The sequence below is a fragment of the Coregonus clupeaformis genome, chromosome 1 (assembly GCF_020615455.1).
Source record: "Coregonus clupeaformis isolate EN_2021a chromosome 1, ASM2061545v1, whole genome shotgun sequence".
Classification (NCBI taxonomy): domain Eukaryota; kingdom Metazoa; phylum Chordata; class Actinopteri; order Salmoniformes; family Salmonidae; genus Coregonus; species Coregonus clupeaformis.
This window is the reverse complement of record NC_059192.1, coordinates 59,242,965-59,267,381: the sequence shown is the minus strand read 5'-3', so window position 1 is coordinate 59,267,381 and position 24,417 is coordinate 59,242,965. Positions and strand designations below refer to the sequence as shown.

The following is a 24,417-nucleotide window of genomic DNA, read 5'->3' as shown; positions in this document are numbered from 1 at the left end:
CACATACAAGCATATTTGTCTCTATTAAACAGCTGCCAGTCAAACAGAATGACTGTCTGCGAACTGTCAATATGTGGTGCTTTGTTAAGTACTTGTTTCTATTGTGCAACTCAACACTCGGCCTGTGTACAGTCTAAGTCCTCTCTGTGAGTCTGTCAGGGTGAATGAACAGAGAGAGAAGGGGGGCGAGTGAGGAGAAGAGAAGCATCACACACTCTCAGAAAGCACTGAGTCATGGCCTCATAGGGGTGAGAAAATAAGGATAAACAAGATAGAATACAGTCATGCATACACGGTCTCTTCTTCACGCGAATACCAATATCAAGTTCTGCTACATATAAAGTGTTTGCCTCCTGAGGCTAAGCACATCAGTATGGTAATAGCAGAATGAATACACAAGTACTTCTCAAACAATACAAGACATGAGAAAGATACAGTGGTATACTGAAAGTAGCAACGTTTTATTTGAGTTACAATTATTTACATGTAACCAAAGACAATGTCCTCGAAACCGGTACAAACATTTTTTTTGTCCTGCAGTTGTCTTTTTTATACATTTTTTTGTTTTTACTTCAAATGACAACTCAGAAATGTTGTATAAAATAGAAATATCAGCTTCAGAAAAGTAGTCTAGCATTCTAACATCCATTAACCACTATTTACAGATGTTTTTATTTACATTCTGAAATTCCATTCACAACCAGATTTGCAAATCAACTCACATGAAACATGTCTGTTCAACTGCAGCTCTACAAATCAGAGGGAAATGAAAAGAAACGGCTATCGGTATAGCTGTCATTTAATCAGTATCTTATTGAAGCACAGGACTAGTTATAGTGTAGCTGAAAGGATGTTTAGGGGATTCACCGCTCAGAGTAGGAAGGTCATGTCCAACTTGATGATGTAAGACACAAGGGCGAGTAAAGAAACACTACAGCCTGTCCAGAGGCAACCACCACCACAAGCACTTGTGTAGAGCCGGAAGGATAGGTATAAGCAATATGGTAGCAACTTCTCTTTTCCCTGATAGGCTAGGTAGAATTTTCACAATTTTCCTATCCAGTCCTCTCAGACCTGCAAAAGTGCCTAGGGGGTTGGGGCTAGGACAGGGGTCACCAACACAGGGTACTAGGTGTGCCAGTTTTCGATCCAGCCTTGCAGTAACAATTGATTAGATTTGACATTTATTAGATTTTAGTCAGGTGTGTTATTGCAGGGCTGGATGGACCCTGCAGCTCTCCAGGACCAGAGGTAAACCCTGGGCTATGGGTTTGTTCTGGATAGGCACTACTTGAAGTGGTTAGATACAATGCCCACAGAACAATGTTACAATATAATAGGCAAGGAACAATCCTTTTCAATGAGGATTAAGCCAGTTGGCTGAGGTTTGGTTATTATTAATGTCAGGCCGGTTTACCAGGGACTCGGAGTCTAATGAAAACCATATATACAGCAGTTATTATACCCAGCCACTTCAAGTGACATGTTCGGTGGAACATGTAAAAGGTAAGGAAGTGCACAGAGACTTGAAACATCTTACACAGTATCAGATCAGGATCATTAATGGTAAAATAAATACATAAAAACCACAATCATTAAAAACGTCTGAACTGCTCATTTAAAACAAACAAAACTCAATTTCTTTACTGTAAAGTCAAATTGGGAAGGGCAGGAAGGAAAACAATTTTAAAAAAGCATTCAAGTGCCATTATTTAAAAACAAAGATTTAAATAACATTAAGTCATCCAGACCTGCTGATCTCTTTTAAATCAATTTAGAATTATGTTAAATTACATGCCATTGTAAGAACTTAAACAAGCATGATGCACTGAAGAAGAAAAAAAGATTTCAACAAGAGGTGAATTTCAACTTGACAGTAAGCTTATACAGATAATGGACATATTTAGAGCTGAAACTTAGCTTAGAGAACTAGAGGGGCTTTTTACATTGACCTTCCCTTTTCTACAACCATCAGAGGCAAACATTTAAATGGATACACTGATCTTTTGCATTCAACCATTCCACACAACTTAACAGACATTGTTGACACATCCATGAGTGCTATTTTCAAGCTAACCAATGATTACATTCTTGATTCAATTCAAATAAAAAAAACTCACTCCACATGCCAGCATTCTCAAGCTGTCCTCTGCGACTAGGAATCTCACCAGTAGTTGGATGGTGTGTGAAGATTTAAACAGCATTGATTCAAATCAATGGTACATGTTAACATGGCTTTGGTTCAGAAAGTGCTGAGTTTGTGTGTGTCTTGCTCTTCAGAATGAGGATGCAGGTTGAAGCGTTGCCGGGGAACACTGTTGACCTCTGGTGGATTCTCTGTACAGCCCCTCCTGCTGGGGTTGCCAGATTTGGCAGGACCCTTATGTGCAGTCAGAGTACAAGGAAGGGTTAGCTAACAGTGCTCCAGGTAGTCTATGACACGAGAAATGGACTTATGCCCTGTGGTTCCAAATGCACACTGTTGAAAAAGAGAGAGGGTAGAACGCAAGTCAGCTTGTATTGTGTTTGTGTGTCTGTTTTGTTTTTTTGAAGTAAAGGGAGAAAAAGGGAGATGCTAGGCCATTATCAAAGACATTGCCCACTTACAGTGAGGTTCATGAAATTCAAGAACTTCTTCAGCATTTCCGTCATGATGGAGAAATCTCCCTTGGGTAGGTTTTCCCGCACATTAGTCACATTAACCTGAGGAGAGATAAGCAAATACATATAATTTAAATACACATCAAGTGGCAATCTGCAACATTCTCCTCTCGCAAAAATACGTGCAACCAGCTACAAAACCTGAGCAATAACAAGTTTGGTATTTCCGGCTCACCTTTAAGTGCGTCTGCACAGCTCTTGGTCAACTCTGCACCGATATAAGTGGAGCAGAAAGTCAGTGTCACGATGTGGTGTTTAGGGGAGTAGGATACTAGCTTTTCCCACAGATCCACATATTTCCATTTAGCAATAGGCTACAACGAGACACTTAAGCTTCGAACTAGTTTATTTTTTATATACCTAAAATAAAGGTGGTTTTAATGCAATCTGAATTTGTATTGTTTCATTATGTTTTGTTTAATAGCTAACTATTAACACAAGTGAATTCTGATGCAGCATTATGCATGGCTGGGTATAATAACTGCTGTATATACGGATCAGGTTATCTTTTTTTGGGAGGGGAATGGGGCAGTCCCACTCCTCTTGTACTTTTTTATTTTTTTGTTCATTGGATAGGACAGAGGTCTAGAGGAAAGATGGAGAGAGTTGCTGAAATAAAAGTGGGGCAGATTCGAACATGCTGCAGCGGTATGTGTTCTGGAGGCAGCTTCTTAGACCGCAGCTAGACCTCGATAGGCCACGATCAGGTTCTCTTTTATTCACCATGAACAAAGTACAGCACTGCAGCTGCCTTACCTTTTCACTTATTTGTTCATATGTATACATTATTTATTTTGTAACTAATATTGTAATAGCCTTTGACAAGCTTCAACTGTACGCACACGTGTGCCTCTCCAATCATCCGCTGCACACTGAACGCATATTGATCTTGTAGTGAAATCTATTGAGATTTCTTAAAATATCCCACCTATTTACTTCTGCAGAGGCATGCCCTCCGCTATTTCACTTCCTAATATTTTGCAATATCTACCATCAAGACAGAAGAATGGCACTGGTTTGCAGTAGCCTATACTTCAATCCTGCAAGCTCATCAATCAAGCCCTTAATTGATTCATTGAATCAGGTGTGTTAGTGCTGAGATGGAACAAAAGCCTGCACCCCCAGTGCCAGGATCGAGGAACAGGATTGTAGCTAGTTTGCTGGAAGCTTACCTGACTGCCCTGACACAGACAGCCCAGGAGCAGAGCTGTGTAGGAGGCCACGATGCTGTCCTCCATGTGCTTCCCAGCATGCTGTAGAGCTACAACACCACAGAGAGTGAGAACAACACTCAACACTCAACATGGAGCAATGATACTATTGAAAACTACTTTAGCAAAAATAGGATTTTGCACACAGAGACACATCTTTACCTTTGTTGAGGTCCAGCTCCTCCTCTTCCTCCTCTTTCTTTGTATCCTTCTCCTTGTCATTTTCACTGTCGTTGGTTTCCGTGGCGACCCACTGGATCTCGCCCGACGTCTCCTGCCACTCCCCGCTCTGGTCCAGGGGCTTGGGCGCCTCGCTGATGAGGTCATCAGTCTGTGCCTCGGCCAATATGGCCGCTCGCTCCCGCTCCAGGAAGAACTGTGGAAGGAGGAAAAGACAGACAGACACAAAATCACAAGAGTAACTTAATTGTCTGTGTTATTCTGCCTAATTTCTCTATACGTTTCCTTTAAAGTTATTCTGAAGTGGTGATGTAGTTATAACAGAGCTCTTACCTGCACCAGAGCACCCAGGGCACCTGAAGAGGGACCCTTGGTCCTTTCCTCAGCACCCTCTGCCTCACCCTCCGTAGGGACTGCTGTAGGTGGCTCTGCCCCGTTCTCGGTCTCTGTGGAAGCTGGGACTGGTTCAGGGGTCTGGGTCTCGTCTCCCCCTGCCGCTCCCTGGCTGCATTCAGGGCTGGTTGTGTTGAACTCCATATCCACCAGACCGTGGCGGTTCCTTTGCACTGTACTCCACCAGGTTAATCAGCAGCCCCAAGCCCTGTACCAGCACACACACAGGAGGAGAGAGGAGAGATGCTGTTAATAAAGCTCAAGGACATACACTTCATTAAGATCCATAATAAAATATTGTGAGTACAAACATGAAATTACTACATTGAAGCTTCGGTTTTAATAACTACCTAGTCATTCATTAACCTGTGGGCACTTCAAATAAAGTGGGTAAAAGGACCCACATTTTTCAGAGATCATACAGGTAATTGGATTTGTGTAAACATTTACATACAGACCTACAACACACACACACACACACACTGGTGCGCTCACCAGGACTCTGATGTCAAAGCGTTGTTCCTGAGGTATGTAGCGTGGGACCCGTAGGACGCAGTTGAGTGCAGTGATGATAAGCTGGTCCTGCTCTCCAGTCTTAGTGCTTCCCCACTCTAAAAACCACAGTACAGTCCAGAGTTACCACACTCCCTCCACTCTGCAGTAGTCAGCTGTGGCCTGAGACCAGTCAGGCTTAAGTACTACAGCCCTAACACACCAGAAGGTGTGGGTTATGGGGACTCTAGCACAGCTGTAATGAGGTCAGTGGGACAACAAAGAGCAGAGAGCACAAGGCACTTGCTAGGGAACGCAATACGCTAGCTACAATGTCGCCGAATGTAGAAGTCGTGTTGATGCAGTGATATTACCATTGTCGTGGGTGAGGTTGAGCAGCACCCCTATGACGGCCCTCATGCAGTCCTCCACGGCCTTGCCCACGTTGCTAAAGCTGCAGTGGGGCAGTGCCGTGCCTGACGAACACAGTGAGCTGTTCACCTCCCGGCTGTAGCGCTGGATCATGTCCACACAGTACCGCAAACCGCTGAGAGAGAGAGAAGGAGGAGGGAGGAGAGAGAAATGAGATTAGATCATACAAATTAGATGGATGAGACTTCCCCAGCCACCTGACAGTGTCAAAGCCTCTTTGGTAGTGCGTACGGCCCAGTACATCACTGGGGCAAAGCTTCCTGCCATCCAGGACCTCTATACCAGGCGGTGTCAGAGGAAGGCCCTCAAAATTGTCAAAGACTCCAGCCAACCTAGTCATAGACTGTTCTCTCTGCTACCGCACGGCAAGCGGTACCGGAGTGCCAAGTCTAGGTCCAAAAGACTTCTCAACAGCTTCTACCCCCAAGCCATAAGACTCCTGAACAGCTAATCATGGCTACCCGGACTATTTGCACTGCCCCCCCACCCCATCCTTTTTACGCTGCTGCTACTCTGTTAAGTATTTATGCATAGTCACTTTAACTCTACCCACATGTACATATTACCTCAACTACCTCAACTAGCCGGTGCCCCCGCACATTGACTCTGCAACGGTACCCCCCTGTATATATAGCCTCCCTACTGTCACTTTATTTTACTTCTGCTCTTTTTTTTCTCAACACTTTTTTTGTTGTTGTTTTTTGTTTAAAATAAATGCACTGTTGGTTAAGGGCTGTAAGTAAGCATTTCACTGTAATGTCTGCACCTGTTGTATTCGGCGCATGTGACCAATAAAATTTGATTTGATTTGATTTGAGTCCCGGGAAAACTGAGGGCACAGAGATTTAACCCGGAGTCCTATACAGGACATGACTCTACTAGTATACTAGAGTGGGGACTGGACAAAGGGAGTAGAGGTGGAGTGAAAGATCAGGGCTCTGTCACCATCTAAAGAGGGTGCCAAAAGATTAGCATGTGTTCCAGTCTCTCTCACCTGGCAGAGGACACTATTAGCTGAGAGTCCTTGTAGGCGATCAGGTAGCCCTGGTTCTCTGGGTTCTGGACAGTCACCTGCAATGGAAGGACAGGAAGACAGACGGGAGTGAAAAATTACATTGATATTGAAATGCCTTTTAAATTGTCAAATAAAAGCTGGTCAGATGAGGTTGAGATTGCAGAGTCTATTTACTTTCCCATGTTGTATTCAATTAATGGATTTAAAACATCTGAGCCTGCTAACACTCCTTAATGTTGTACTTACACTCTCTAGTACTCTTAGACACCTCTCTGCCCCCCACAGCGACGACACCAGCTTCTCCTTGTCATCTTCTTGGCTCAGGTTCTGGACACATTCTTTTACTGCAGGAGACACACACAATAATTATATATATATATATATATATTGTGACGTCACGAGAGGCTACACAGCTTTCAGCGGGATTGCTCAAGTAGTGCAAGGAGACAAGGTTCAAACAAAACAAGGATTTTATTATAGGTCTTGGGAAATTAACGAAAATATAACAAAATTCTGTTCTCTTGTGGCTCTTTAAGGGTTAACAGTTCAGGGATGTCTCTTTCACATCCAAAGTCATAATTCTCACTCGCTCAGATAACTTTTCCCCAGCCTTACTGTAGTCCACGTTGCAGCTAGTGGCCAACCCAGCAAAAAGTCCTCCCAAATGTCTCTCACGTATTTCCACAGGTGCATATATCCAAAGGTGAGTATTTCCCAAAGGTAAGTATCTCCAAATCCTTATATTCCTCATGGAAGTGGACGTGCAGCACTCTTGTCCTCCAGAGAGCCCAGGTTGGAGACTGTGTCTCTTCCCTTCCCAAACCTTCAGCTCATCAGCTCCTCATTTGTTTCAGCTGCGTGGGAAGATTGGCCATAGAGGGGTGGAGTTCCCGACCATACCAGCAGATGGAGCCATAGCTGTCTGGGTTTGCAGCCACCTCAGGGGGATGTAACGTCCCTCCAGGACACAGCCTCTCGTGACATCACACATCCCCCTCCTCGGGACCGACGTCCTCGTCGGGTAAAGGCAGCGAAGAAGGCATCACGCCGGGAGAGGGCGTCCGCATTGCCGTGGTGCTTGCCAGCCCTGTGGACAACAGAAAAGTTAAACGGTTGCAAGCTCAAAAACCATCTGGTTACTCTACTGTTTGATTCCTTGTTCTTGGCCATCCACTGCAGAGGGGCGTGATCAGATACCACCATGAAACGTCGGCCCAGGAGATAGAACCGAAGGGACTCCAGGGCCCAGACTACAGCCAGACATTCTTTCTCCACCGTTGAATAGTTCTTCTCTCTTGGAAGTAACTTTCTGCTTAGGTAGAGAATGGGATGTTCTTCACCGTCATGTGCCTGGGTGAGGACAATGAATTCCTTCTTGAAGTCTGGTGCCACCAGGATCGGACTGGAGCAGAGTGCTCGCTTCAGGTTGAGGAAAGCCGCCTCCGCCGCAGGGTTCCACTTCACCATTCGTGAGTGGCGTTTGGTCGTCAGCTCCGTCAACGGTGCAGCTATGGTAGCAAAATCTGCAATAAAGCGTCTATAGTAGCCAGCGAGGCCCAAAAATGACCTTACTTGCTTCTTGGTGATGGGCTGCGGCCAGTCCTGTATGGCCCGCAGTTTGGCTTCCTGTGGTTTGACCAACCCCCGCCCAATGGTGTACCCCAGGTAGTTTGTCTCACTGAAGGCCAGCTTGCACTTCTTCTGGTTTGCCGTGAGCCCTGCTTCCCTGAGCGAATCCAGCACCGCTTGTACCCGGGGTATGTGGCTGGCCCAATCCGGACTTTGTATAACAACATCATCCAAATAAGCCGCTGCGTACCTCTTGTGGGGCGCAAGGACTCGATCCATCAGGCGTTGGAACGTGGCAGGTGCCCCGTGGAGACCAAACGGAAGTCGGGTATACTGGTAGAGCCCCTCCGGGGTGGCAAAGGCTGTCTTCTCCTTAGACGCCGGGGTCAGGGGCACCTGCCAGTAGCCTTTTGTGAGATCAAGAGTGGTTAGGAAACGAGCATGCCCCAAGGAGTCTATTAAATCATCGACACGAGGCATTGGGTATGCATCAAATTCAGACACTTCATTCAACTTTCGATAGTCATTACAAAATCGTACTGAACCGTCTGGCTTGGGAACTAGTACGATGGGACTTGCCCAGGCACTGTGGGACTCTTCGATTACTCCCAACTCCCGCATCTTCCTTACCTCCTTCTGTATAACCACTTTACGAGCCTCTGGCACGCGGTACGGGCGCTGGTTTACCGTTCGGCCAGGCATGGTGCGGATCTCATGTTGGACCACCTCTGTGTGACCGGGAAGGGAGGAGAAGACATCCTGGTTCTGCTCCACGAGTTCCAGGGCCATCTGTCGTTGATGTGGGGACAGATTTGGACCCAGCTGAACCTCTTCTCGCGCCGGTTCCTTGGTCTCTGTGGGGGTAGACAGCTGAACAGCGCCTCTCTGGCGTGCCACTTCTTTAAAAGGTTAACATGATAAATCTGCTCAGTTTTTCTTTTATCTGGTTGCCTCACCTTGTAGTTTACTTCTCCCATGCATTCAATGACCTCATATGGTCCTTGCCAGGTTGCCAGGAATTTACACTCAACGGTTGGCACCAGGACCAGCACTCTGTCCCCCGGCTTAAACTCTCTGGGTTTAGCAGATCTGTTGTAGGAGGCTTGCTGTTGCCGCTGACTGGCCTCCAGGTGTTCCCGCATCATGGGATAGATGGCCTTCATTCTCTCCCTCATAGCCCCGACATGGTCGATCAGTGTCCGCTGTTGGCATGGCTGCTCCTCCCAGGCCTCCTTGGCGATGTCGAGCAGTCCTCTGGGTCTGTAGGAAAGCAAGAGCTCAAAGGGTGAAAAACCAGTAGAAGACTGAGGTACCTCTCTCACCGCAAATAATATGTAGGGTAACAGCTGATCCCAGTTGCGCCCATCTTCCCCTACCGCTTTCCGCAGCATGGATTTTAGTGTTTTGTTAAAACGTTCGACTAGGCCATCTGTCTGGGGGTGGTAGACCGAGGTTCTCAGCTGTTTGATTTTCAGTAAAGCACAGAGTTCTTTCATCACCCTGGACATGAATGGAGTCCCTTGGTCCGTCAATATCTCTTTTGGGATTCCCAGACTAGTTGAGAGACGGAACAGCTCCTTGGCGATTTGTCTGGATGTAGCCTTCCTCAGCGGAATGGCCTCCGGGTACCAAGATGCATAGTCCAGAATGACCAGAATGTATTGATGTCCCCTGGAACTTTTCGGTAAGGGCCCGACTATGTCTAATCCAATCCTCTCAAAAGGAGTTTCGATAATGGGCAAGGGAATGAGCAGGTTTCTATATGTGGGCTTTGGCGCAACCTGCTGACACTCAGGGCAACTACGGCAGTAGTTCTCTATCTCTTTGTGTACTCCTGGCCAAAAGAAACGTTGCATGATTCTTTCCTTAGTCTTCTCTACCCCCAAGTGGGCCCCTAGCGGGTGTGTGTGTGCTAGGTTGAGTACTGTGGCCCGATAGGGCTGTGGCACGAGGAGCTGTTCATGCACTTCATCATTTTTCTTGACTATCTGATATACTAACCCCCGGTTTACTGCGAAATGGGGGTAAGTAGGGTTTGTCTTATCACCTAACACTACACCTTCTAATACCTGCACATTTCTTAAGGCATTTGCAAGAGTAGGATCTTGTAATTGAGCCGTACCATACTGGCCTGTGAGAGGGGGAAGCTCTTGGGTGCCTGGGACGTCTTCTTCACTGGAGAACGGAGCACTTTCCTGGGCTGCGTTCTCTTCTCCCGTATCCGGACCAGTCTCGGTGTCGGTCTGGGCACCTGCCATCCCTATCAGAGCCCGGGCGGGAGTGAGTAACTCGGAGGATTGCACCGGAGCCTTCCCAGGATGAGTCTTGCCTCTCCGTTTCCGAGGTACTCGGGTTATCCTCTCCTGAGACTCTCTCCAGAGTGGGTAAAAGGCTGGGCAGTCTCGTCCAATTAGGACAGGGACGGGGAGGGAATCAACCACCCCCGCCGTCGTGTGTATGGTTCCCCGTGTGCTGGTCATTGTAAGTTCAGTAATGGGGTATTCTCTGGTGTCCCCATGGACACAGGAAACTGGGAGGACTTTCCCCGGGGGTCAGACACGTTGGGCCCACCAAATCCTTACGCACCAGGGTGGCCCGGCTACCAGAATCCAGTAAGGCCTCCACATCATGGTGATTCACAGTTACCGGGCAGGTGGGGGGTCGATCTGGGCCGCCATCTACGACTCCCAAGAGCGAGGCAAAACGGTGTGTGGGTGCTGAGCTGGAGGACTCCGCAGTGGGCATAGGTTCCTCGGCTGGTTTCCCACACTGCCAGGAGATATGTCCCATCTCCCCACACCGGTAACACTGTCGAGTTTCCCCCTCCTGGTGTACTCTTCTTGGACCCGCCTGGTTTCTGGCTCCCCCTGGAGCCGGGATAAGTCCTGACGTGGCTGGGTTCGAGACCTTGGGGTCCTTTGGACGGGTTCTTCCCATTTGTGGTGGGGCCGCACTCCTGGGGTCTTTTCGGGAAGCATTCAGCATCTCCGCTGTGGCCTGGTACTTTTCCACAGCTTCCACGGTCAGATCAGCCGTGGTCAAGGCCTGTTGACTGATGAACCGTTTTGCCTCATAAGGCAGGGGCGCGTAGGTAACGATCCACCACAACGGCCTCCACCACCGCCGCTGCTGTATTCCTCTGCGGATCCAGCCATTTCCTTGCGATTCGGACAAGTTCATGCATCTGCGCCCGAGGAGGTTGGTCTGATTGGAAGGTCCAGCTGTGAAAGCGCTGGGCCATACCAAACTTTGTGAGTCCATATCTGCTGAGGATCTCAGACTTCAGGGCATCATAGTCAGTAACCTGGTCAGGGCCCAGGTCCCGGACAGCATTCAGCGATTCCCCGGTTAGAAAGGGGGGCTAACAGACCAACCCACTGTTGCTTGGGCCAGGCTTCCTAGTGGCCGTGGCCTCAAATGCATGCAGGTATGCCTCAATGTCATCGGTAGCTCCCATCTTAGATATAAAGTCACTTGCCTTTATTGGGCGGGTATTTTGGACCACCCTCTGTCTCTGCAACTGCAATTCCTCTGCCTTCAGAAGGTTGGCTTTCTTTTGCTCCTCCAAGAGAGCCACGTTTGCTTGCATCTGGGCTTGCTGGCCAGCAACAAGGGCTTTCAATATGTCCTCCATTTCAGTCGGCGGGGAGCCTACGGCCAACTTGGAAAACTGGGTGATCAAACCTTCGGTATCCTCCTCTGACATGCACTATTAACGCTTGAGCGTGCCCGTATTCTCCACCATCTGTGACGTCACGAGAGGCTACACAGCTTTCAGCGGGATTGCTCAAGTAGTGCAAGGAGACAAGGTTCAAACAAAACAAGGATTTTATTATAGGTCTTGGGAAATTAACGAAAATATAACAAAATTCTGTTCTCTTGTGGCTCTTTAAGGGTTAACAGTTCAGGGATGTCTCTTCCACATCCAAAGTCATAATTCTCACTCGCTCAGATAACTTTTCCCCAGCCTTACTGTAGTCCACGTTGCAGCTAGTGGCCAACCCAGCAAAAAGTCCTCCCAAATGTCTCTCACGTATTTCCACAGGTGCATATATCCAAAGGTGAGTATTTCCCAAAGGTAAGTATCTCCAAATCCTTATATTCCTCATGGAAGTGGACGTGCAGCACTCTTGTCCTCCAGAGAGCCCAGGTTGGAGACTGTGTCTCTTCCCTTCCCAAACCTTCAGCTCATCAGCTCCTCATTTGTTTCAGCTGCGTGGGAAGATTGGCCATAGAGGGGTGGAGTTCCCGACCATACCAGCAGATGGAGCCATAGCTGTCTGGGTTTGCAGCCACCTCAGGGGGATGTAACGTCCCTCCAGGACACAGCCTCTCGTGACATCACAATATATATATATATATATATAGTGAGGGAAAAAAGTATTTGATCCCCTGCTGATTTTGTACGTTTGCCCACTTTTGTATACATCTGGCCCTTCATTGGACACTGTGTTAACAAACCTCCAAACGAGCTTCAATTCCATACAACACTCCTTCAGTAGCCTACAACTGCTCTTAAACACTAGTAAAACAAAATGCATGCTCTTCAACCGAACGCTGCTTGCACCCGCCCACCCGACTAGAATCACTACTCTAGACGGGTCTGACCTAGAGTACGTGGACAACTACAAATATCTAGGTGTCTGGTTAGACTGTAAACTCTCCTTCCAGACTCACATTAAGAATCTCCAATCCAAAGTTAAATCTAGAATCGGTTTCCTATTTCGCAACAAAGCCTCCCTTCACTCATGCTGCCAAACATGCCCTTGTAAAACTGACTATCCTACCGATCCTTGACTTCGGCGATGTCATTTACAAAATAGCCTCCAACACTCTACTCAGCAAATTGGATGTTGTCTATCACAGTGCCATCCGTTTTGTCTCCAAAGCCCCATATAATACCCACCACTGTACCTGTACGCTCTTGTTGGCTGGTCCTCACTACATATTCGTCGCCAAACCCACTGGCTCCAGGCCATCTATAAATCACTGCTAGGCAAATCCCCGCCTTATCTTAGCTCATTGGTCACCATAGCAACACCCACCCGTAGTCTGCGCTCCAGCGAGTATATCTCACTGGTCATCCCCAAAGCCAACACCTCCTTTGGCCGCAATTCCTTCCAGTTCTCTGCTGCCAATGACTGGAACAAACTGCAAAAATCTCTGAAGCTGGAGACGCTTATCTCCCTCACTAACTTTAGGCATCAGTTGTCAGAGCACCTTACCGATCACTGCACCTGTACACAGCCCATCTGAAATTAGCCCGCCCAACTACCTCATCCCTATATTGTTATTTATTTTGCTCATCTGTACCCCAGTATCTCTATTTGCACATCATCTCTTGCACATCATTCCAGTGTTAATACTAAATTGTAATTATTTTGCACTATAGCCTATTTTATTGCCTTACCTCCATAACTTGCTAAATTTGCACACTGTATATTAATTGTATTTCTGTTGTATTTTTTTGATTTTTGTTTTGTTTTACCCCATATGTAACTCTGTGTTGTTGTTTTTAATCGCACTGCTATGCTTTATCTTGGCCAGGTCGCAGTTGTAAATGAGAACTTGTTCTCAACTGGTTTACCTGGTTAAATAAAGGTGAAATAAAAAAAAATAAATAAATAAAAACTGACAAAGACATGATCAGTCTATAATTGTAATGGTAGGTTTATTTGAACAGTGAGAGACAGAATAACAACAAAAAAATCCAGAAAAACGCATTTCAAAAATGTTATAAATTGATTTGCATTTTAATGAGGGAAATAAGATTTGACCCATCTGCAAAACATGACTTAGTACTTGGTGGCAAAACCCTTGTTGGCAATCACAGAGGTCAGACGTTTCTTGTAGTTGGCCACCAGGTTTGCACACATCTCAGGAGGGATTTTGTCCCACTCCTCTTTGCAGATCTTCTCCAAGTCATTAAGGTTTCGAGGCTGACGTTTGGCAACTCGAACCTTCAGCTCCCTCCACAGATTTTCTATGGGATTACGGTCTGGAGACTGGCTAGGCCACTCCAGGACCTTAATGTGCTTCTTCTTGAGCCACTCCTTTGTTGCCTTGGCCGTGTGTTTTGGGTCATTGTCATGCTGGAATACCCATCCACGACCCATTTTCAATGCCCTTGCTGAGAGAAGGAGGTTCTCACCCATGATTTGACGGTACATGGCCCCGTCCATCGTCCCTTTGATGCGGTGAATTTGTCCTGTCCCCTTAGCAGAAAAACACCCCCAAAGCATAATGTTTCCACCTCCATGTTTGATGGTGGGGATGGTGTTCTTGGGGTCATAGGCAGCATTCCTCCTCCTCCAAACACGACGAGTTGAGTTGATGCCAAAGAGCTCCATTTTGGTCTCATCTGACCACAACACTCCTCTGAATCATTCAGATGTTCATTGGCAAACTTCAGACGGGCATGTATATGTGCTTTCTTGAGCAGGGGGACCTTGCGGGGGCTGCAGGATTTCAGTCCTTCACGGCGTAGTGTGTTACCAATTGTTTTCTTGGTGACTATGGTCCCAGCTGCCCTGAGATCATTGACAAGATCCTCCCGTGTAGTTCTGGGCTGATTCCTCACCGTTCTCATGATCATTGCAACTCCACGAGGTGAGATCTTGCATGGAGCCCCAGGCCGAGGGAGATTGACAGTTCTTTTGTGTTTCTTCCATTTGCGAATAATCGCACCAACTGTTGTCACCTTCTCACCAAGCTGCTTGGCGATGGTCTTGTAGCCCATTCCAGCCTTGTGTAGGTCTACAATCTTGTCCCTGACATCCTTGGAGAGCTCTTTGGTCTTTGCCATGGTGGAGAGTTTGGAATCTGATTGATTGATTGATTCTGTGGACAGGTGTCTTTTATACAGGTAACAAGCTGAAATTAGGAGCACTCCCTTTAAAAGTGTGCTCCTAATCTCAGCTCGTTACCTGTATAAAAGACACCTGGGAGCCAGAAATCCTTCTGATTGAGAGGGGGTCAAATACTTATTTCCCTCATTCAAATGCAAATCAATTTATAACATTTTTGACATGCGTTTTTCTGGATTTTTGTTGTTGTTATTCTGTCTCTCACTGTTCAAATAAACCTACCATTAAAATTATAGACTGATCATGTCTTTGTCAGTGGGCAAACGTACAAATTCAGTAGGGGATCAAATCGTTTTTCCCCCTCAGTATTGGATACACTGCCGATTTTGCAGGTTTTCCTACTTACAAAGCATGTAGATGTCTGTAATTTTTATCATAGGTACACTTCAACTGTGAGAGACGGAATCTAAAACAAAAATCCAGAAAATCACATTGTATGATTTTTAAGTAATTAATTTGCATTTTATTGCATGACATAAGTATTTGATCACCTACCAACCAGTAAGAGTTCCGGCTCTCACAGACCTGTTAGTTTTTCTTTAAGAAGCCCTCCTGTTCTCCACTCATTACCTGTATTAACTGCACCTGTTTGAACTCGTTACCTGTATAAAAGACACCTGTCCACACACTCAATCAAACAGACTCCAACCTCTCCACAATGGCCAAGACCAGAGAGCTGTGTAAGGACATCAGGGATAAAATTGTAGACCTGCACAAGGCTGGGATGGGCTACAGGTCAATAGGCAAGCAGCTTGGTGAGAAGGCATCAACTGTTGGCGCAATTATTAGAAAATGGAAGAAGTTCAAGATGACGGTCAATCACCCTCGGTCTGGGGCTCCATGCAAGATCTCACCTCGTGGGGCATCAATGATCATGAGGAAGGTGAGGGATCAGCCCAGAACTACACGGCAGGACCTGGTCAATGACCTGAAGAGAGCTGGGACCACAGTCTCAAAGAAAACCATTAGTAACACACTACGCCGTCATGGATTAAAATCCTGCAGCGCACGCAAGGTCCCCCTGCTCAAGCCAGTGCATGTCCAGGCCCGTCTGAAGTTTGCCAATGACCATCTGGATGATCCAGAGGAGGAATGGGAGAAGGTCATGTGGTCTGATGAGACAAAAATAGAGCTTTTTGGTCTAAACTCCACTCGCCATGTTTGGAGGAAGAAGAAGGATGAGTACAACCCCAAGAACACCATCCCAACCGTGAAGCATGGAGGCGGAAACATCATTCTTTGGGGCTGCTTTTCTGCAAAGGGGACAGGACGACTGCACCGTATTGAGGGGAGGATGGATGGGGCCATGTATCGCGAGATCTTGGCAAACAACCTCCTTCCCTCAGTAAGACCATTGAAGGTGGGTCATGGCTGGGTCTTCCAGCATGACAACGACCCGAAACACACAGCCAGGGCAACTAAGGAGTGGCTCCGTAAGAAGCATCTCAAGGTCCTGGAGTGGCCTAGCCAGTCTCCAGACCTGAACCCAATAGAAAATCTTTGGAGGGAGCTGAAAGTCTGTATTGCCCAGCGACAGCCCCGAAACCTGAAGGATCTGGAGAAGGTCTGTATGGAGGAGTGGGCCAAAATCCCTGCTGCAGTGTGTGCAAACCTGGTCAAGACCTACAGGAAACGTATGATCTCTGTAATTGCAAACGAAGGTTTCTGTACCAAATATTAAGTTCTGCTTTTCTGATGTATCAAATACTTATGTCATACAATAAAATGCAAATTAATTACTTAAAAATCATACAATGTGATTTTCTGGATAAAATTTACAGACATCTACATGCTTTGTAAGTAGGAAAACCTGCAAAATCGGCAGTGTATCAAATATTTGTTCTCCCCACTGTATGTATGTATGTATGTATGTATGTATGTATGTATGTATGTATGTATGTATGTATGTATGTATGTATATATATACACACATACACACACACACACACACACAACTCATTCAAGGGTTTTTCTTTATTTAAACTATTTCTACATTGTAGAATAATAGTGAAGACATCAAAACTATGAAATAACACATATGGAATCATGTCGTAACCAAAAAAGTGTTAAACAAATGAAAATATATTTTATATTTGAGATTCTTCATAGTAGCCACCCTTTGCCTTGATGACAGCTTTGCACACTCTTGGCATTCTCTCAAAGAGCTTCATGAGGTAGTCACCTGGAATGCATTTCAATTAACAGGTGTGACTTCTTAAAAGTTAATGTGTGGAATTTCTTTCCTTCTTAATGCGTTTGAGAAAATCAATTGTGTTGTGACAAGGTGGGGGGGGTATACATAAGATAGCCCTATTTGGTAAAAGACCAAGTCCATATTATGGCAAGAACAGCTCAAATAAGCAAAGAGAAACAACAGTCCATCATTACTTTAAGATATGAAGGTCAGTCAATACGGAACATTTCAAGAAGTGCAGTCGCAACAAACATTAAGCGCTGTTATGAAACTGGCTCTCATGAGGACTGCAACAGGAATGGAAGACCCAGAGTTACCTCTGCTGCAGAGGATAAGTTCATTAGAGTTACCAGCCTCAGAAATTGCTGCCCAAATAAATGCTTCACAGAGTTCAAGACACAGACACATCTCAACATCAACTGTTCAGAGGGGACTGTGTGAATCAGGTCTTCGTGGTTGAATTGCTGCAAAGAAACCACTACTAAAGGACACCAATAAGAAGAAGAGACCTGCTCAGGCCAAGAAACACGAGCAATGGACATTAGACCAGTGGAAATTTGTCCTTTGGTCTGGAGTCCAAATTTGTGAGACGCGGTGTGGGTGAACGGATGATCTCCACATGTGTAGTTCCCACTGTAAAGCATGGAGGAGGAGGTGTTATGGTGTGGGGGTGCTTTTCTGGTGACACTGTCTGTGATTTATTTAGAATTCAAGGCACACTTAACCAGCATGGCTACCACAGCATTCTGCAGCGATACGCCATCCCATCTGGTTTCGGCTTAGTGGGACTATCATTTGTTTTTCAACAGGACAATGACCCAACACCTCCAGGCTGTGTAAGGGCTATTTTACCAAGGAGGATCGTGATGGAATGCTGCATCAGATGACCTGGTCTCCACAATACCCCGACCTCAACCCAATTGAGATGGTTTAGGATGAGTCGGACGGCAGAGTGAAGGAAAAGCCGGCCACAAGTGCTAAGCATATGTGGGAACTCCTTCAAGACTGTTGGAAAAGCATTCCAGGTGAAGCTGGTTAAGAGAATGCCAAGACTGTGCAAAGCTGTCATCAAGGAAAAGGGTGGCTATTTGAAGAATCTGAAATATAAAATATATTTTGATTTGATTTAACACTTTTTTGGTTACTACATGATTCCATGTGTGTTATTTCATAGTTTTGATGTATTCACTATTATTCGACAATGTAGAAAACAGTAAAAATAAAGAAAAACCCTTCAATGAGTAGGTGTGTCCAAACTTTTGACTGCTACTGAGATATATACAGTGAGGGAAAAAAGTATTTGATCCCCTGCTGATTTTGTACGTTTGCCCACTGACAATGAAATGATCAGTCTATAATTTTTATGGTAGGTTTATTTGAACAGTGAGAGACAGAATAACAACAACAAAAATCCAGAAAAACGCATGTCAAAAATGTTATAAATTGATTTGCATTTTAAATGAGGGAAATAAGTATTTGACCCCCTCTCAATCAGAAAGATTTCTGGCTCCCAGGTGTCTTTTATACAGGTAACGAGCTGAGATTAGGAGCACACTCTGCTCCTAATCTCATTTTGATACCTGTATAAAAGACACCTGTCCACAGAAGCAATCAATCAATCATATTCCAAACTCTCCACCATGGCCAAGACCAAAGAGCTCTCCAAGGATGTCAGGGACAAGATTGTAGACCTACACAAGGCTGGAAGACCATCGCCAAGCAGCTTGGTGAGAAGGTGACAACAGTTGGTGCGATTATTCGCAAATGGAAGAAACACAAAAGAACTGTCAATCTCCCTCGGCCTGGTGCTCCATGCAATATCTCACCTCGTGGAGTTGCAATGATCATGAGAAAGGTGAGGAATCAGCCCAGAACTACACGGGAGGATCTTGTCAATGATCTCAAGGCAGCTGGGACCATAGTCACCAAGAAAACAATTGGTAACACACTACACCGTGAAGGACTGAAATCCTGCAGCGCCCACAAGGTCCCCCTGCTCAAGAAAGCACATATACAGGCCCGTCTGAAGTTTGCCAATTAACATCTGAATGATTCAGAGGACAACTGGGTGAAAGTGTTGTGGTCAGATGAGACCAAAATGGAGCTCTTTGGCATCAACTCAACTCGCCATGATTGGAGGAGGAGGAATGCTGCCAATGACCCCAAGAACACCATCCCCACCGTCAAACATGGAGGTGGAAACATTATGCTTTGGGGGTGTTTTTCTGCTAAGTGGACAGGACAACTTCACCGCATCAAAGGGACGATGGACGGGGCCATGTACCATCAAATCTTGGGTGAGAACCTCCTTCCCTCAGCCAGGGCATTGAAAATGGGTCGTGGATGGGTATTCCAGCATGACAATGACCCAAAACACACGGCCAAGGCAACAAAGGAGTGGCTCAAGAAGAAGCACATTAAGGTCCTGGAGTGGCCTAGCCAGTCTCCAGACCTTAATCCCATAGAAAATCTGTGGAGGGAGCTGAAGGTTCGAGTTGCCAAACATCAGCTTCGAAACCTTAATGACTTGGAGAAGATTTGCAAAGAGGAGTGGGACAGAATCCCTCATGAGATGTGTGCAAACCTGTTGGCCAACTACAAGAAACGTCTGACCTCTGTGATTGCCAAAAAGGGTTTTGCCACCAAGTACTAAGTCATGTTTTGCAGAGGGGTCAAATACTTATTTCCCTCATTAAAATGCAAATCAATTTATAACATTTTTGACATGCGTTTTTCTGGATTTTTGTTTTGTTATTCTGTCTCTCACTGTTCAAATAAACCTACCGTTAAAATTATAGACTGATCATGTCTTTGTCAGTGGGCAAACGTACAAAATCAGCAGGGGATCAAATACTATTTTCCCTCACTGTATATATATATATATATATATATATATATATATATATATATACACACATATAAACAGTGGGGAAAAAAAGTATTTAGTCAGCCACCAATTGTGCAAGTTCTCCCACTTAAAAAGATGAGAGAGGCCTGTAATTTTCATCATAGGTACACATCAACTATGACAGACAAATTGAGAAAACAAAATCCAGAAGATCACATTGTAAGATTTTTTATGAATTTATTTGCAAATTATGGTGGAAAATAAGTATTTGGTCACCTACAAACAAGCAAGATTTCTGGCTCTCACAGACCTGTAACTTCTTCTTTAAGAGGCTCCTCTGTCCTCCACTCGTTACCTGTATTAATGGCACCTGTTTGAACTTGTTATCAGTATAAAAGACACCTGTCCACAACCTCAAACAGTCACACTCCAAACTCCACTATGGCCAAGACCAAAGAGCTGTCAAAGGACACCAGAAACAAAATTGTAGACCTGCACCAGGCTGGGAAGACTGAATCTGTAATAGGTAAGCAGCTTGGTTTGAAGAAATCAACTGTGGGAGCAATTATTAGGAAATGGAAGACATACAAGACCACTGATAATCTCCTTCGATCTGGGGCTCTACGCAAGATCTCACCCCGTGGGGTCAAAATGATCACAAGAACGAAGAGCAAAAATCCCAGAACAAGAACGAAGAGCAAAAATCCCAGAACCACACGGGGGGACCCTAGTGAATGACCTGCAGAGAGTTGGGACAAAAGTAACAAAGCCTACCATCAGTAACACACTACGCCGCCAGGGACTCAAATCCTGCAGTGCCAGACGTGTCCCCCTGCTTAAGCCAGTACATGTCCAGGCCCGTCTGAAGTTTGCTAGAGTGCATTTGGATTATCCAGAAGAGGATTGGGAGAATGTCATATGGTCAGATGAAACCAAAATATAACTTTTTGGTAAAAACTCAACTCGTCGTGTTTGGAGGACAAAGAATGCTGAGTTGCATCCAAAGAACACCATACCTACTGTGAAGCATGGGGGTGGAAACATTATGCTTTGGGGCTGTTTTTCTGCAAAGGGACCAGGACGACTGATCCGTGTAAAGGAAAGAATGAATGGGGCCATGTATCGTGAGATCTTGAGTGAAAACCTCCTTCAATCAACAAGGGCATTGAAGATGAAACGTGGCTGGGTCTTTCAGCATGACAATGATCCCAAACACACCGCCCGGGCAACGAAGGAGTGGCTTCGTAAGAAGCATTTCAAGGTCCTGGAGTGGTCTAGCCAGTCTCCAGATCTCAACCCCATAGAAAATCTTTGGAGGGAGTTGAAAGTCTGTGTTGCCCAGCAACAGCCCCAAAACATCACTGCTCTAGAGGAGATCTGCATGGAGGAATGGGCCAAAATACCAGCAACAGTGTGTGAAAACCTTGTGAAGACTTACAGAAAACGTTTGACCTGTGTCATTGCCAACAAAGGGTATATAACAAAGTATTGAGAAACTTTTGTTATTGACCAAATACTTATTTTCCACCATAATTTGCAAATAAATTCATTAAAAATCCTACAATGTGATTTTCTGGATTTTTTTTCTCATTTTGTCTGTCATAGTTGACGTGTACCTATGATGAAAATTACAGGCCTCTCTCATCTTTTTAAGTGGGAGAACTTACACAATTGGTGGCTGACTAAATACTTTTTTTCCCCACTGTGTGTGTGTATATATATATATATATATATATATATATATATATATATATATATATATATATATATATATATATATATATATATATATATTGTTTTGCCAATGACTATAGTGTAACAAAGTGAGTTGACCTTGATAAGATGCAACTGTCAAATATAGGAACAAGGACAACTAGAAAAAGTCTGCTTCTGGCGCAGAAAGGTGCTCCGACAGTTCAACACAACATGCACGCACACAAACACCCACCTTTGTCTACAATGTGGTCCAGGCCTCCCAGTAAGCGCAGCTCCTCTTTGAACCAGTCACCGGCTCTCTTTGAGGTCAGAGACAACAGGGTCTCCATGGCCAAGTGACACGACTGCAAAACAAACAAAATAAAGTGCTATAGAACTCCAACCCACAATCACCATCATTATAAATATTATAATTATTAAACATGATCATTATTCTGATTGTCCCTGCATACCGTGATGTTCTCCAGGTCCAGGTGCTTGTTGTGGACTGTCTCACACAGCTTGCGGATCTTCTCCTTGACCTTGGTCATCTCCTTGGCAGTGAGCTGGTCCTGGTGGTGGCCCGAGTGGTCGTGCTCCAGCTCCAACAGTCTGATCATCAGCTCCAGACTGGCCCGGTCCAGGTCCATGTTCAACCTGTCTCTGCTTAGGATGTACATCAGAGAGGCCGTACACAGAGCCAGGTTCTGGAGACGAGTGAAGGGAGAGCGGGATGGGCAACAATGAGTTCAGAAGCAACTGGTGGCAGGGGAAGTCCTTGAATCTTGTCCTTGTATATTCAAATAGCGAACTTTGAAGTATCTACAGGACAAATAGTAGGTCATGCTACCACCACAAATAAGCAGAGGGAGGTTAATTGAAACACACTGGAGCCCTTTATTTTGGGTCAGTTACTGTTATTAGTTTGGGTCAGTTGTGGTTGTAGATTTGAACAGATTCCTACCGGATGCTGCGGGGCATCATTCAACATCTTGAAGACCTGAGCCACCTTCCCTCTGGCCCGTAGGTGCATCCGGAAACTGGGCATTGCACACCTTGCGGCTAGACTGATTATACTAGACAGTGAGCAAGAGGGGGAGGATGTTTCAAGAAGTTCAGAGGAGAAGGGTACATAGAAGATTGAGTGGACAAGTATAAATAATACTAAATCTGTCCATGTCTTCTAGACTTGAGCATATAGCTAGAAATGTATTGAAGGTGGGATGTTAAATCAGGTAAGATCCTTTCCCAAGGTGGACAATATTGAGTGGGTTTGTCTTACCTAAGGCATCGTGTGTTGAGTGGCTGGCTGCTCTTTAGACCGGTCTCCAGGTACTCAAAGTCATCAGTAAACTCCTGGTTCTCACCAAACTCTACCACATCGTTGAAGTGCTTCACATTATGCACAACCGTGTACAGCTGCAAGTGGGAGAGATAATGAGACGATGAGCGACATTTACACAAGCAAATGGTACTGAGCATTGAGCAAAAATAACCATCAGGATTTTTTTATGCAAAGAAATGTATTGGGCAGGCCACCTATGTTGCTTCGGGCCGCCTGTATCCAAACAGTAAAACATTATACACTGCTCAAAAAAATAAAGGGAACACTTAAACAACACAATGTAACTGCAAGTCAATCACACTTCTGTGAAATCAAACTGTCCACTTAGGAAGCAACACTGATTGACAATACATTTCACATGCTGTTGTGCAAATGGAATAGACAACAGGTGGAAATTATAGGCAATTAGCATGACACCCCCAATAAAGAAGTGGTTCTGCAGGTGGTGACCACAGACCACTTCTCAGTTCCTATGCTTCCTGGCTGATGTTTTGGTCACTTTTGAATGCTGGCGGTGCTTTCACTCTAGTGGTAGCATGAGACGGAGTCTACAACCCACACAAGTGGCTCAGGTAGTGCAGCTCATCCAGGATGGCACATCAATGCGAGCTGTGGCAAGAAGGTTTGCTGTGTCTGTCAGCGTAGTGTCCAGAGCATGGAGGCGCTACCAGGAGACAGGCCAGTACATCAGGAGACGTGGAGGAGGCCGTAGGAGGGAAACAACCCAGCAGCAGGACCGCTACCTCCGCCGTTGTGCAAGGAGGAGCAGGAGGAGCACTGCCAGAGCCCTGCAAAATGACCTCCAGCAGGCCACAAATGTGCATGTGTCTGCTCAAACGGTCAGAAACAGACTCCATGAGGGTGGTATGAGGGCCCAACGTCCACTGGTGGAGGTTGTGCTTACAGCCCAACACTGTGCAGGACGTTTGGCATTTGCCAGAGAACACCAAGATTGGCAAATTCGCCACTGGCGCCCTGTGCTCTTCACAGATGAAAGCAGGTTCACACTGAGCACATGTGACAGACGTGACAGAGTCTGGAGACGCCGTGGAGAACGTTCTGCTGCCTGCAACATCCTCCAGCATGACCGGTTTGGCGTGGGTCAGTCATGGTGTGGGGTGGCATTTCTTTGGGGGGCCGCACAGCCCTCCATGTGCTCGCCAGAGGTAGCCTGACTGCCATTAGGTACCGAGATGAGATCCTCAGACCCCTTGTGAGACCATACGCTGGTGCGGTTGGCCCTGGGTTCCTCCTAATGCAAGACAATGCTAGACTTCATGTGGCTGGAGTGTCAGCAGTTCCTGCAAGAGGAAGGCATTGATGCTATGGACTGGCCCGCCTGTTCCCCAGACCTGAATCCAATTGAGCACATCTGGGACATCATGGCTCGCTCCATCCACCAACGCCACGTTGCACCACAGACTGTCCAGGAGTTGGCGGAAGCTTTAGTCCAGGTCTGGGAGGAGATCCCTCAGGAGACCATCCGCCACCTCATCAGGAGCATGCCCAGGCGTTG

The 24,417-nt window shown here is 45.8% G+C and overlaps 1 protein-coding gene across 1 annotated transcript in view; it reads right to left on the bottom strand.

Moving 5' to 3' along the window:
• Window positions 1-440: 440 nt before the first annotated feature.
• Window positions 441-24,417, bottom strand: part of LOC121571292 (wings apart-like protein homolog) — a 52,073-nt gene continuing 28,096 nt past the window's right edge. The window contains 14 exon segments of the mRNA XM_041882694.2: window positions 441-2,479; window positions 2,608-2,703; window positions 3,834-3,922; window positions 4,035-4,248; window positions 4,386-4,613; window positions 4,615-4,653; window positions 4,941-5,056; window positions 5,312-5,484; window positions 6,364-6,440; window positions 6,631-6,728; window positions 21,810-21,921; window positions 22,030-22,263; window positions 22,521-22,632; window positions 22,839-22,975. Coding sequence (XP_041738628.2) covers window positions 2,414-2,479; window positions 2,608-2,703; window positions 3,834-3,922; window positions 4,035-4,248; window positions 4,386-4,613; window positions 4,615-4,653; window positions 4,941-5,056; window positions 5,312-5,484; window positions 6,364-6,440; window positions 6,631-6,728; window positions 21,810-21,921; window positions 22,030-22,263; window positions 22,521-22,632; window positions 22,839-22,975 — 1,791 coding nt within the window. The 3' untranslated portion in view covers window positions 441-2,413.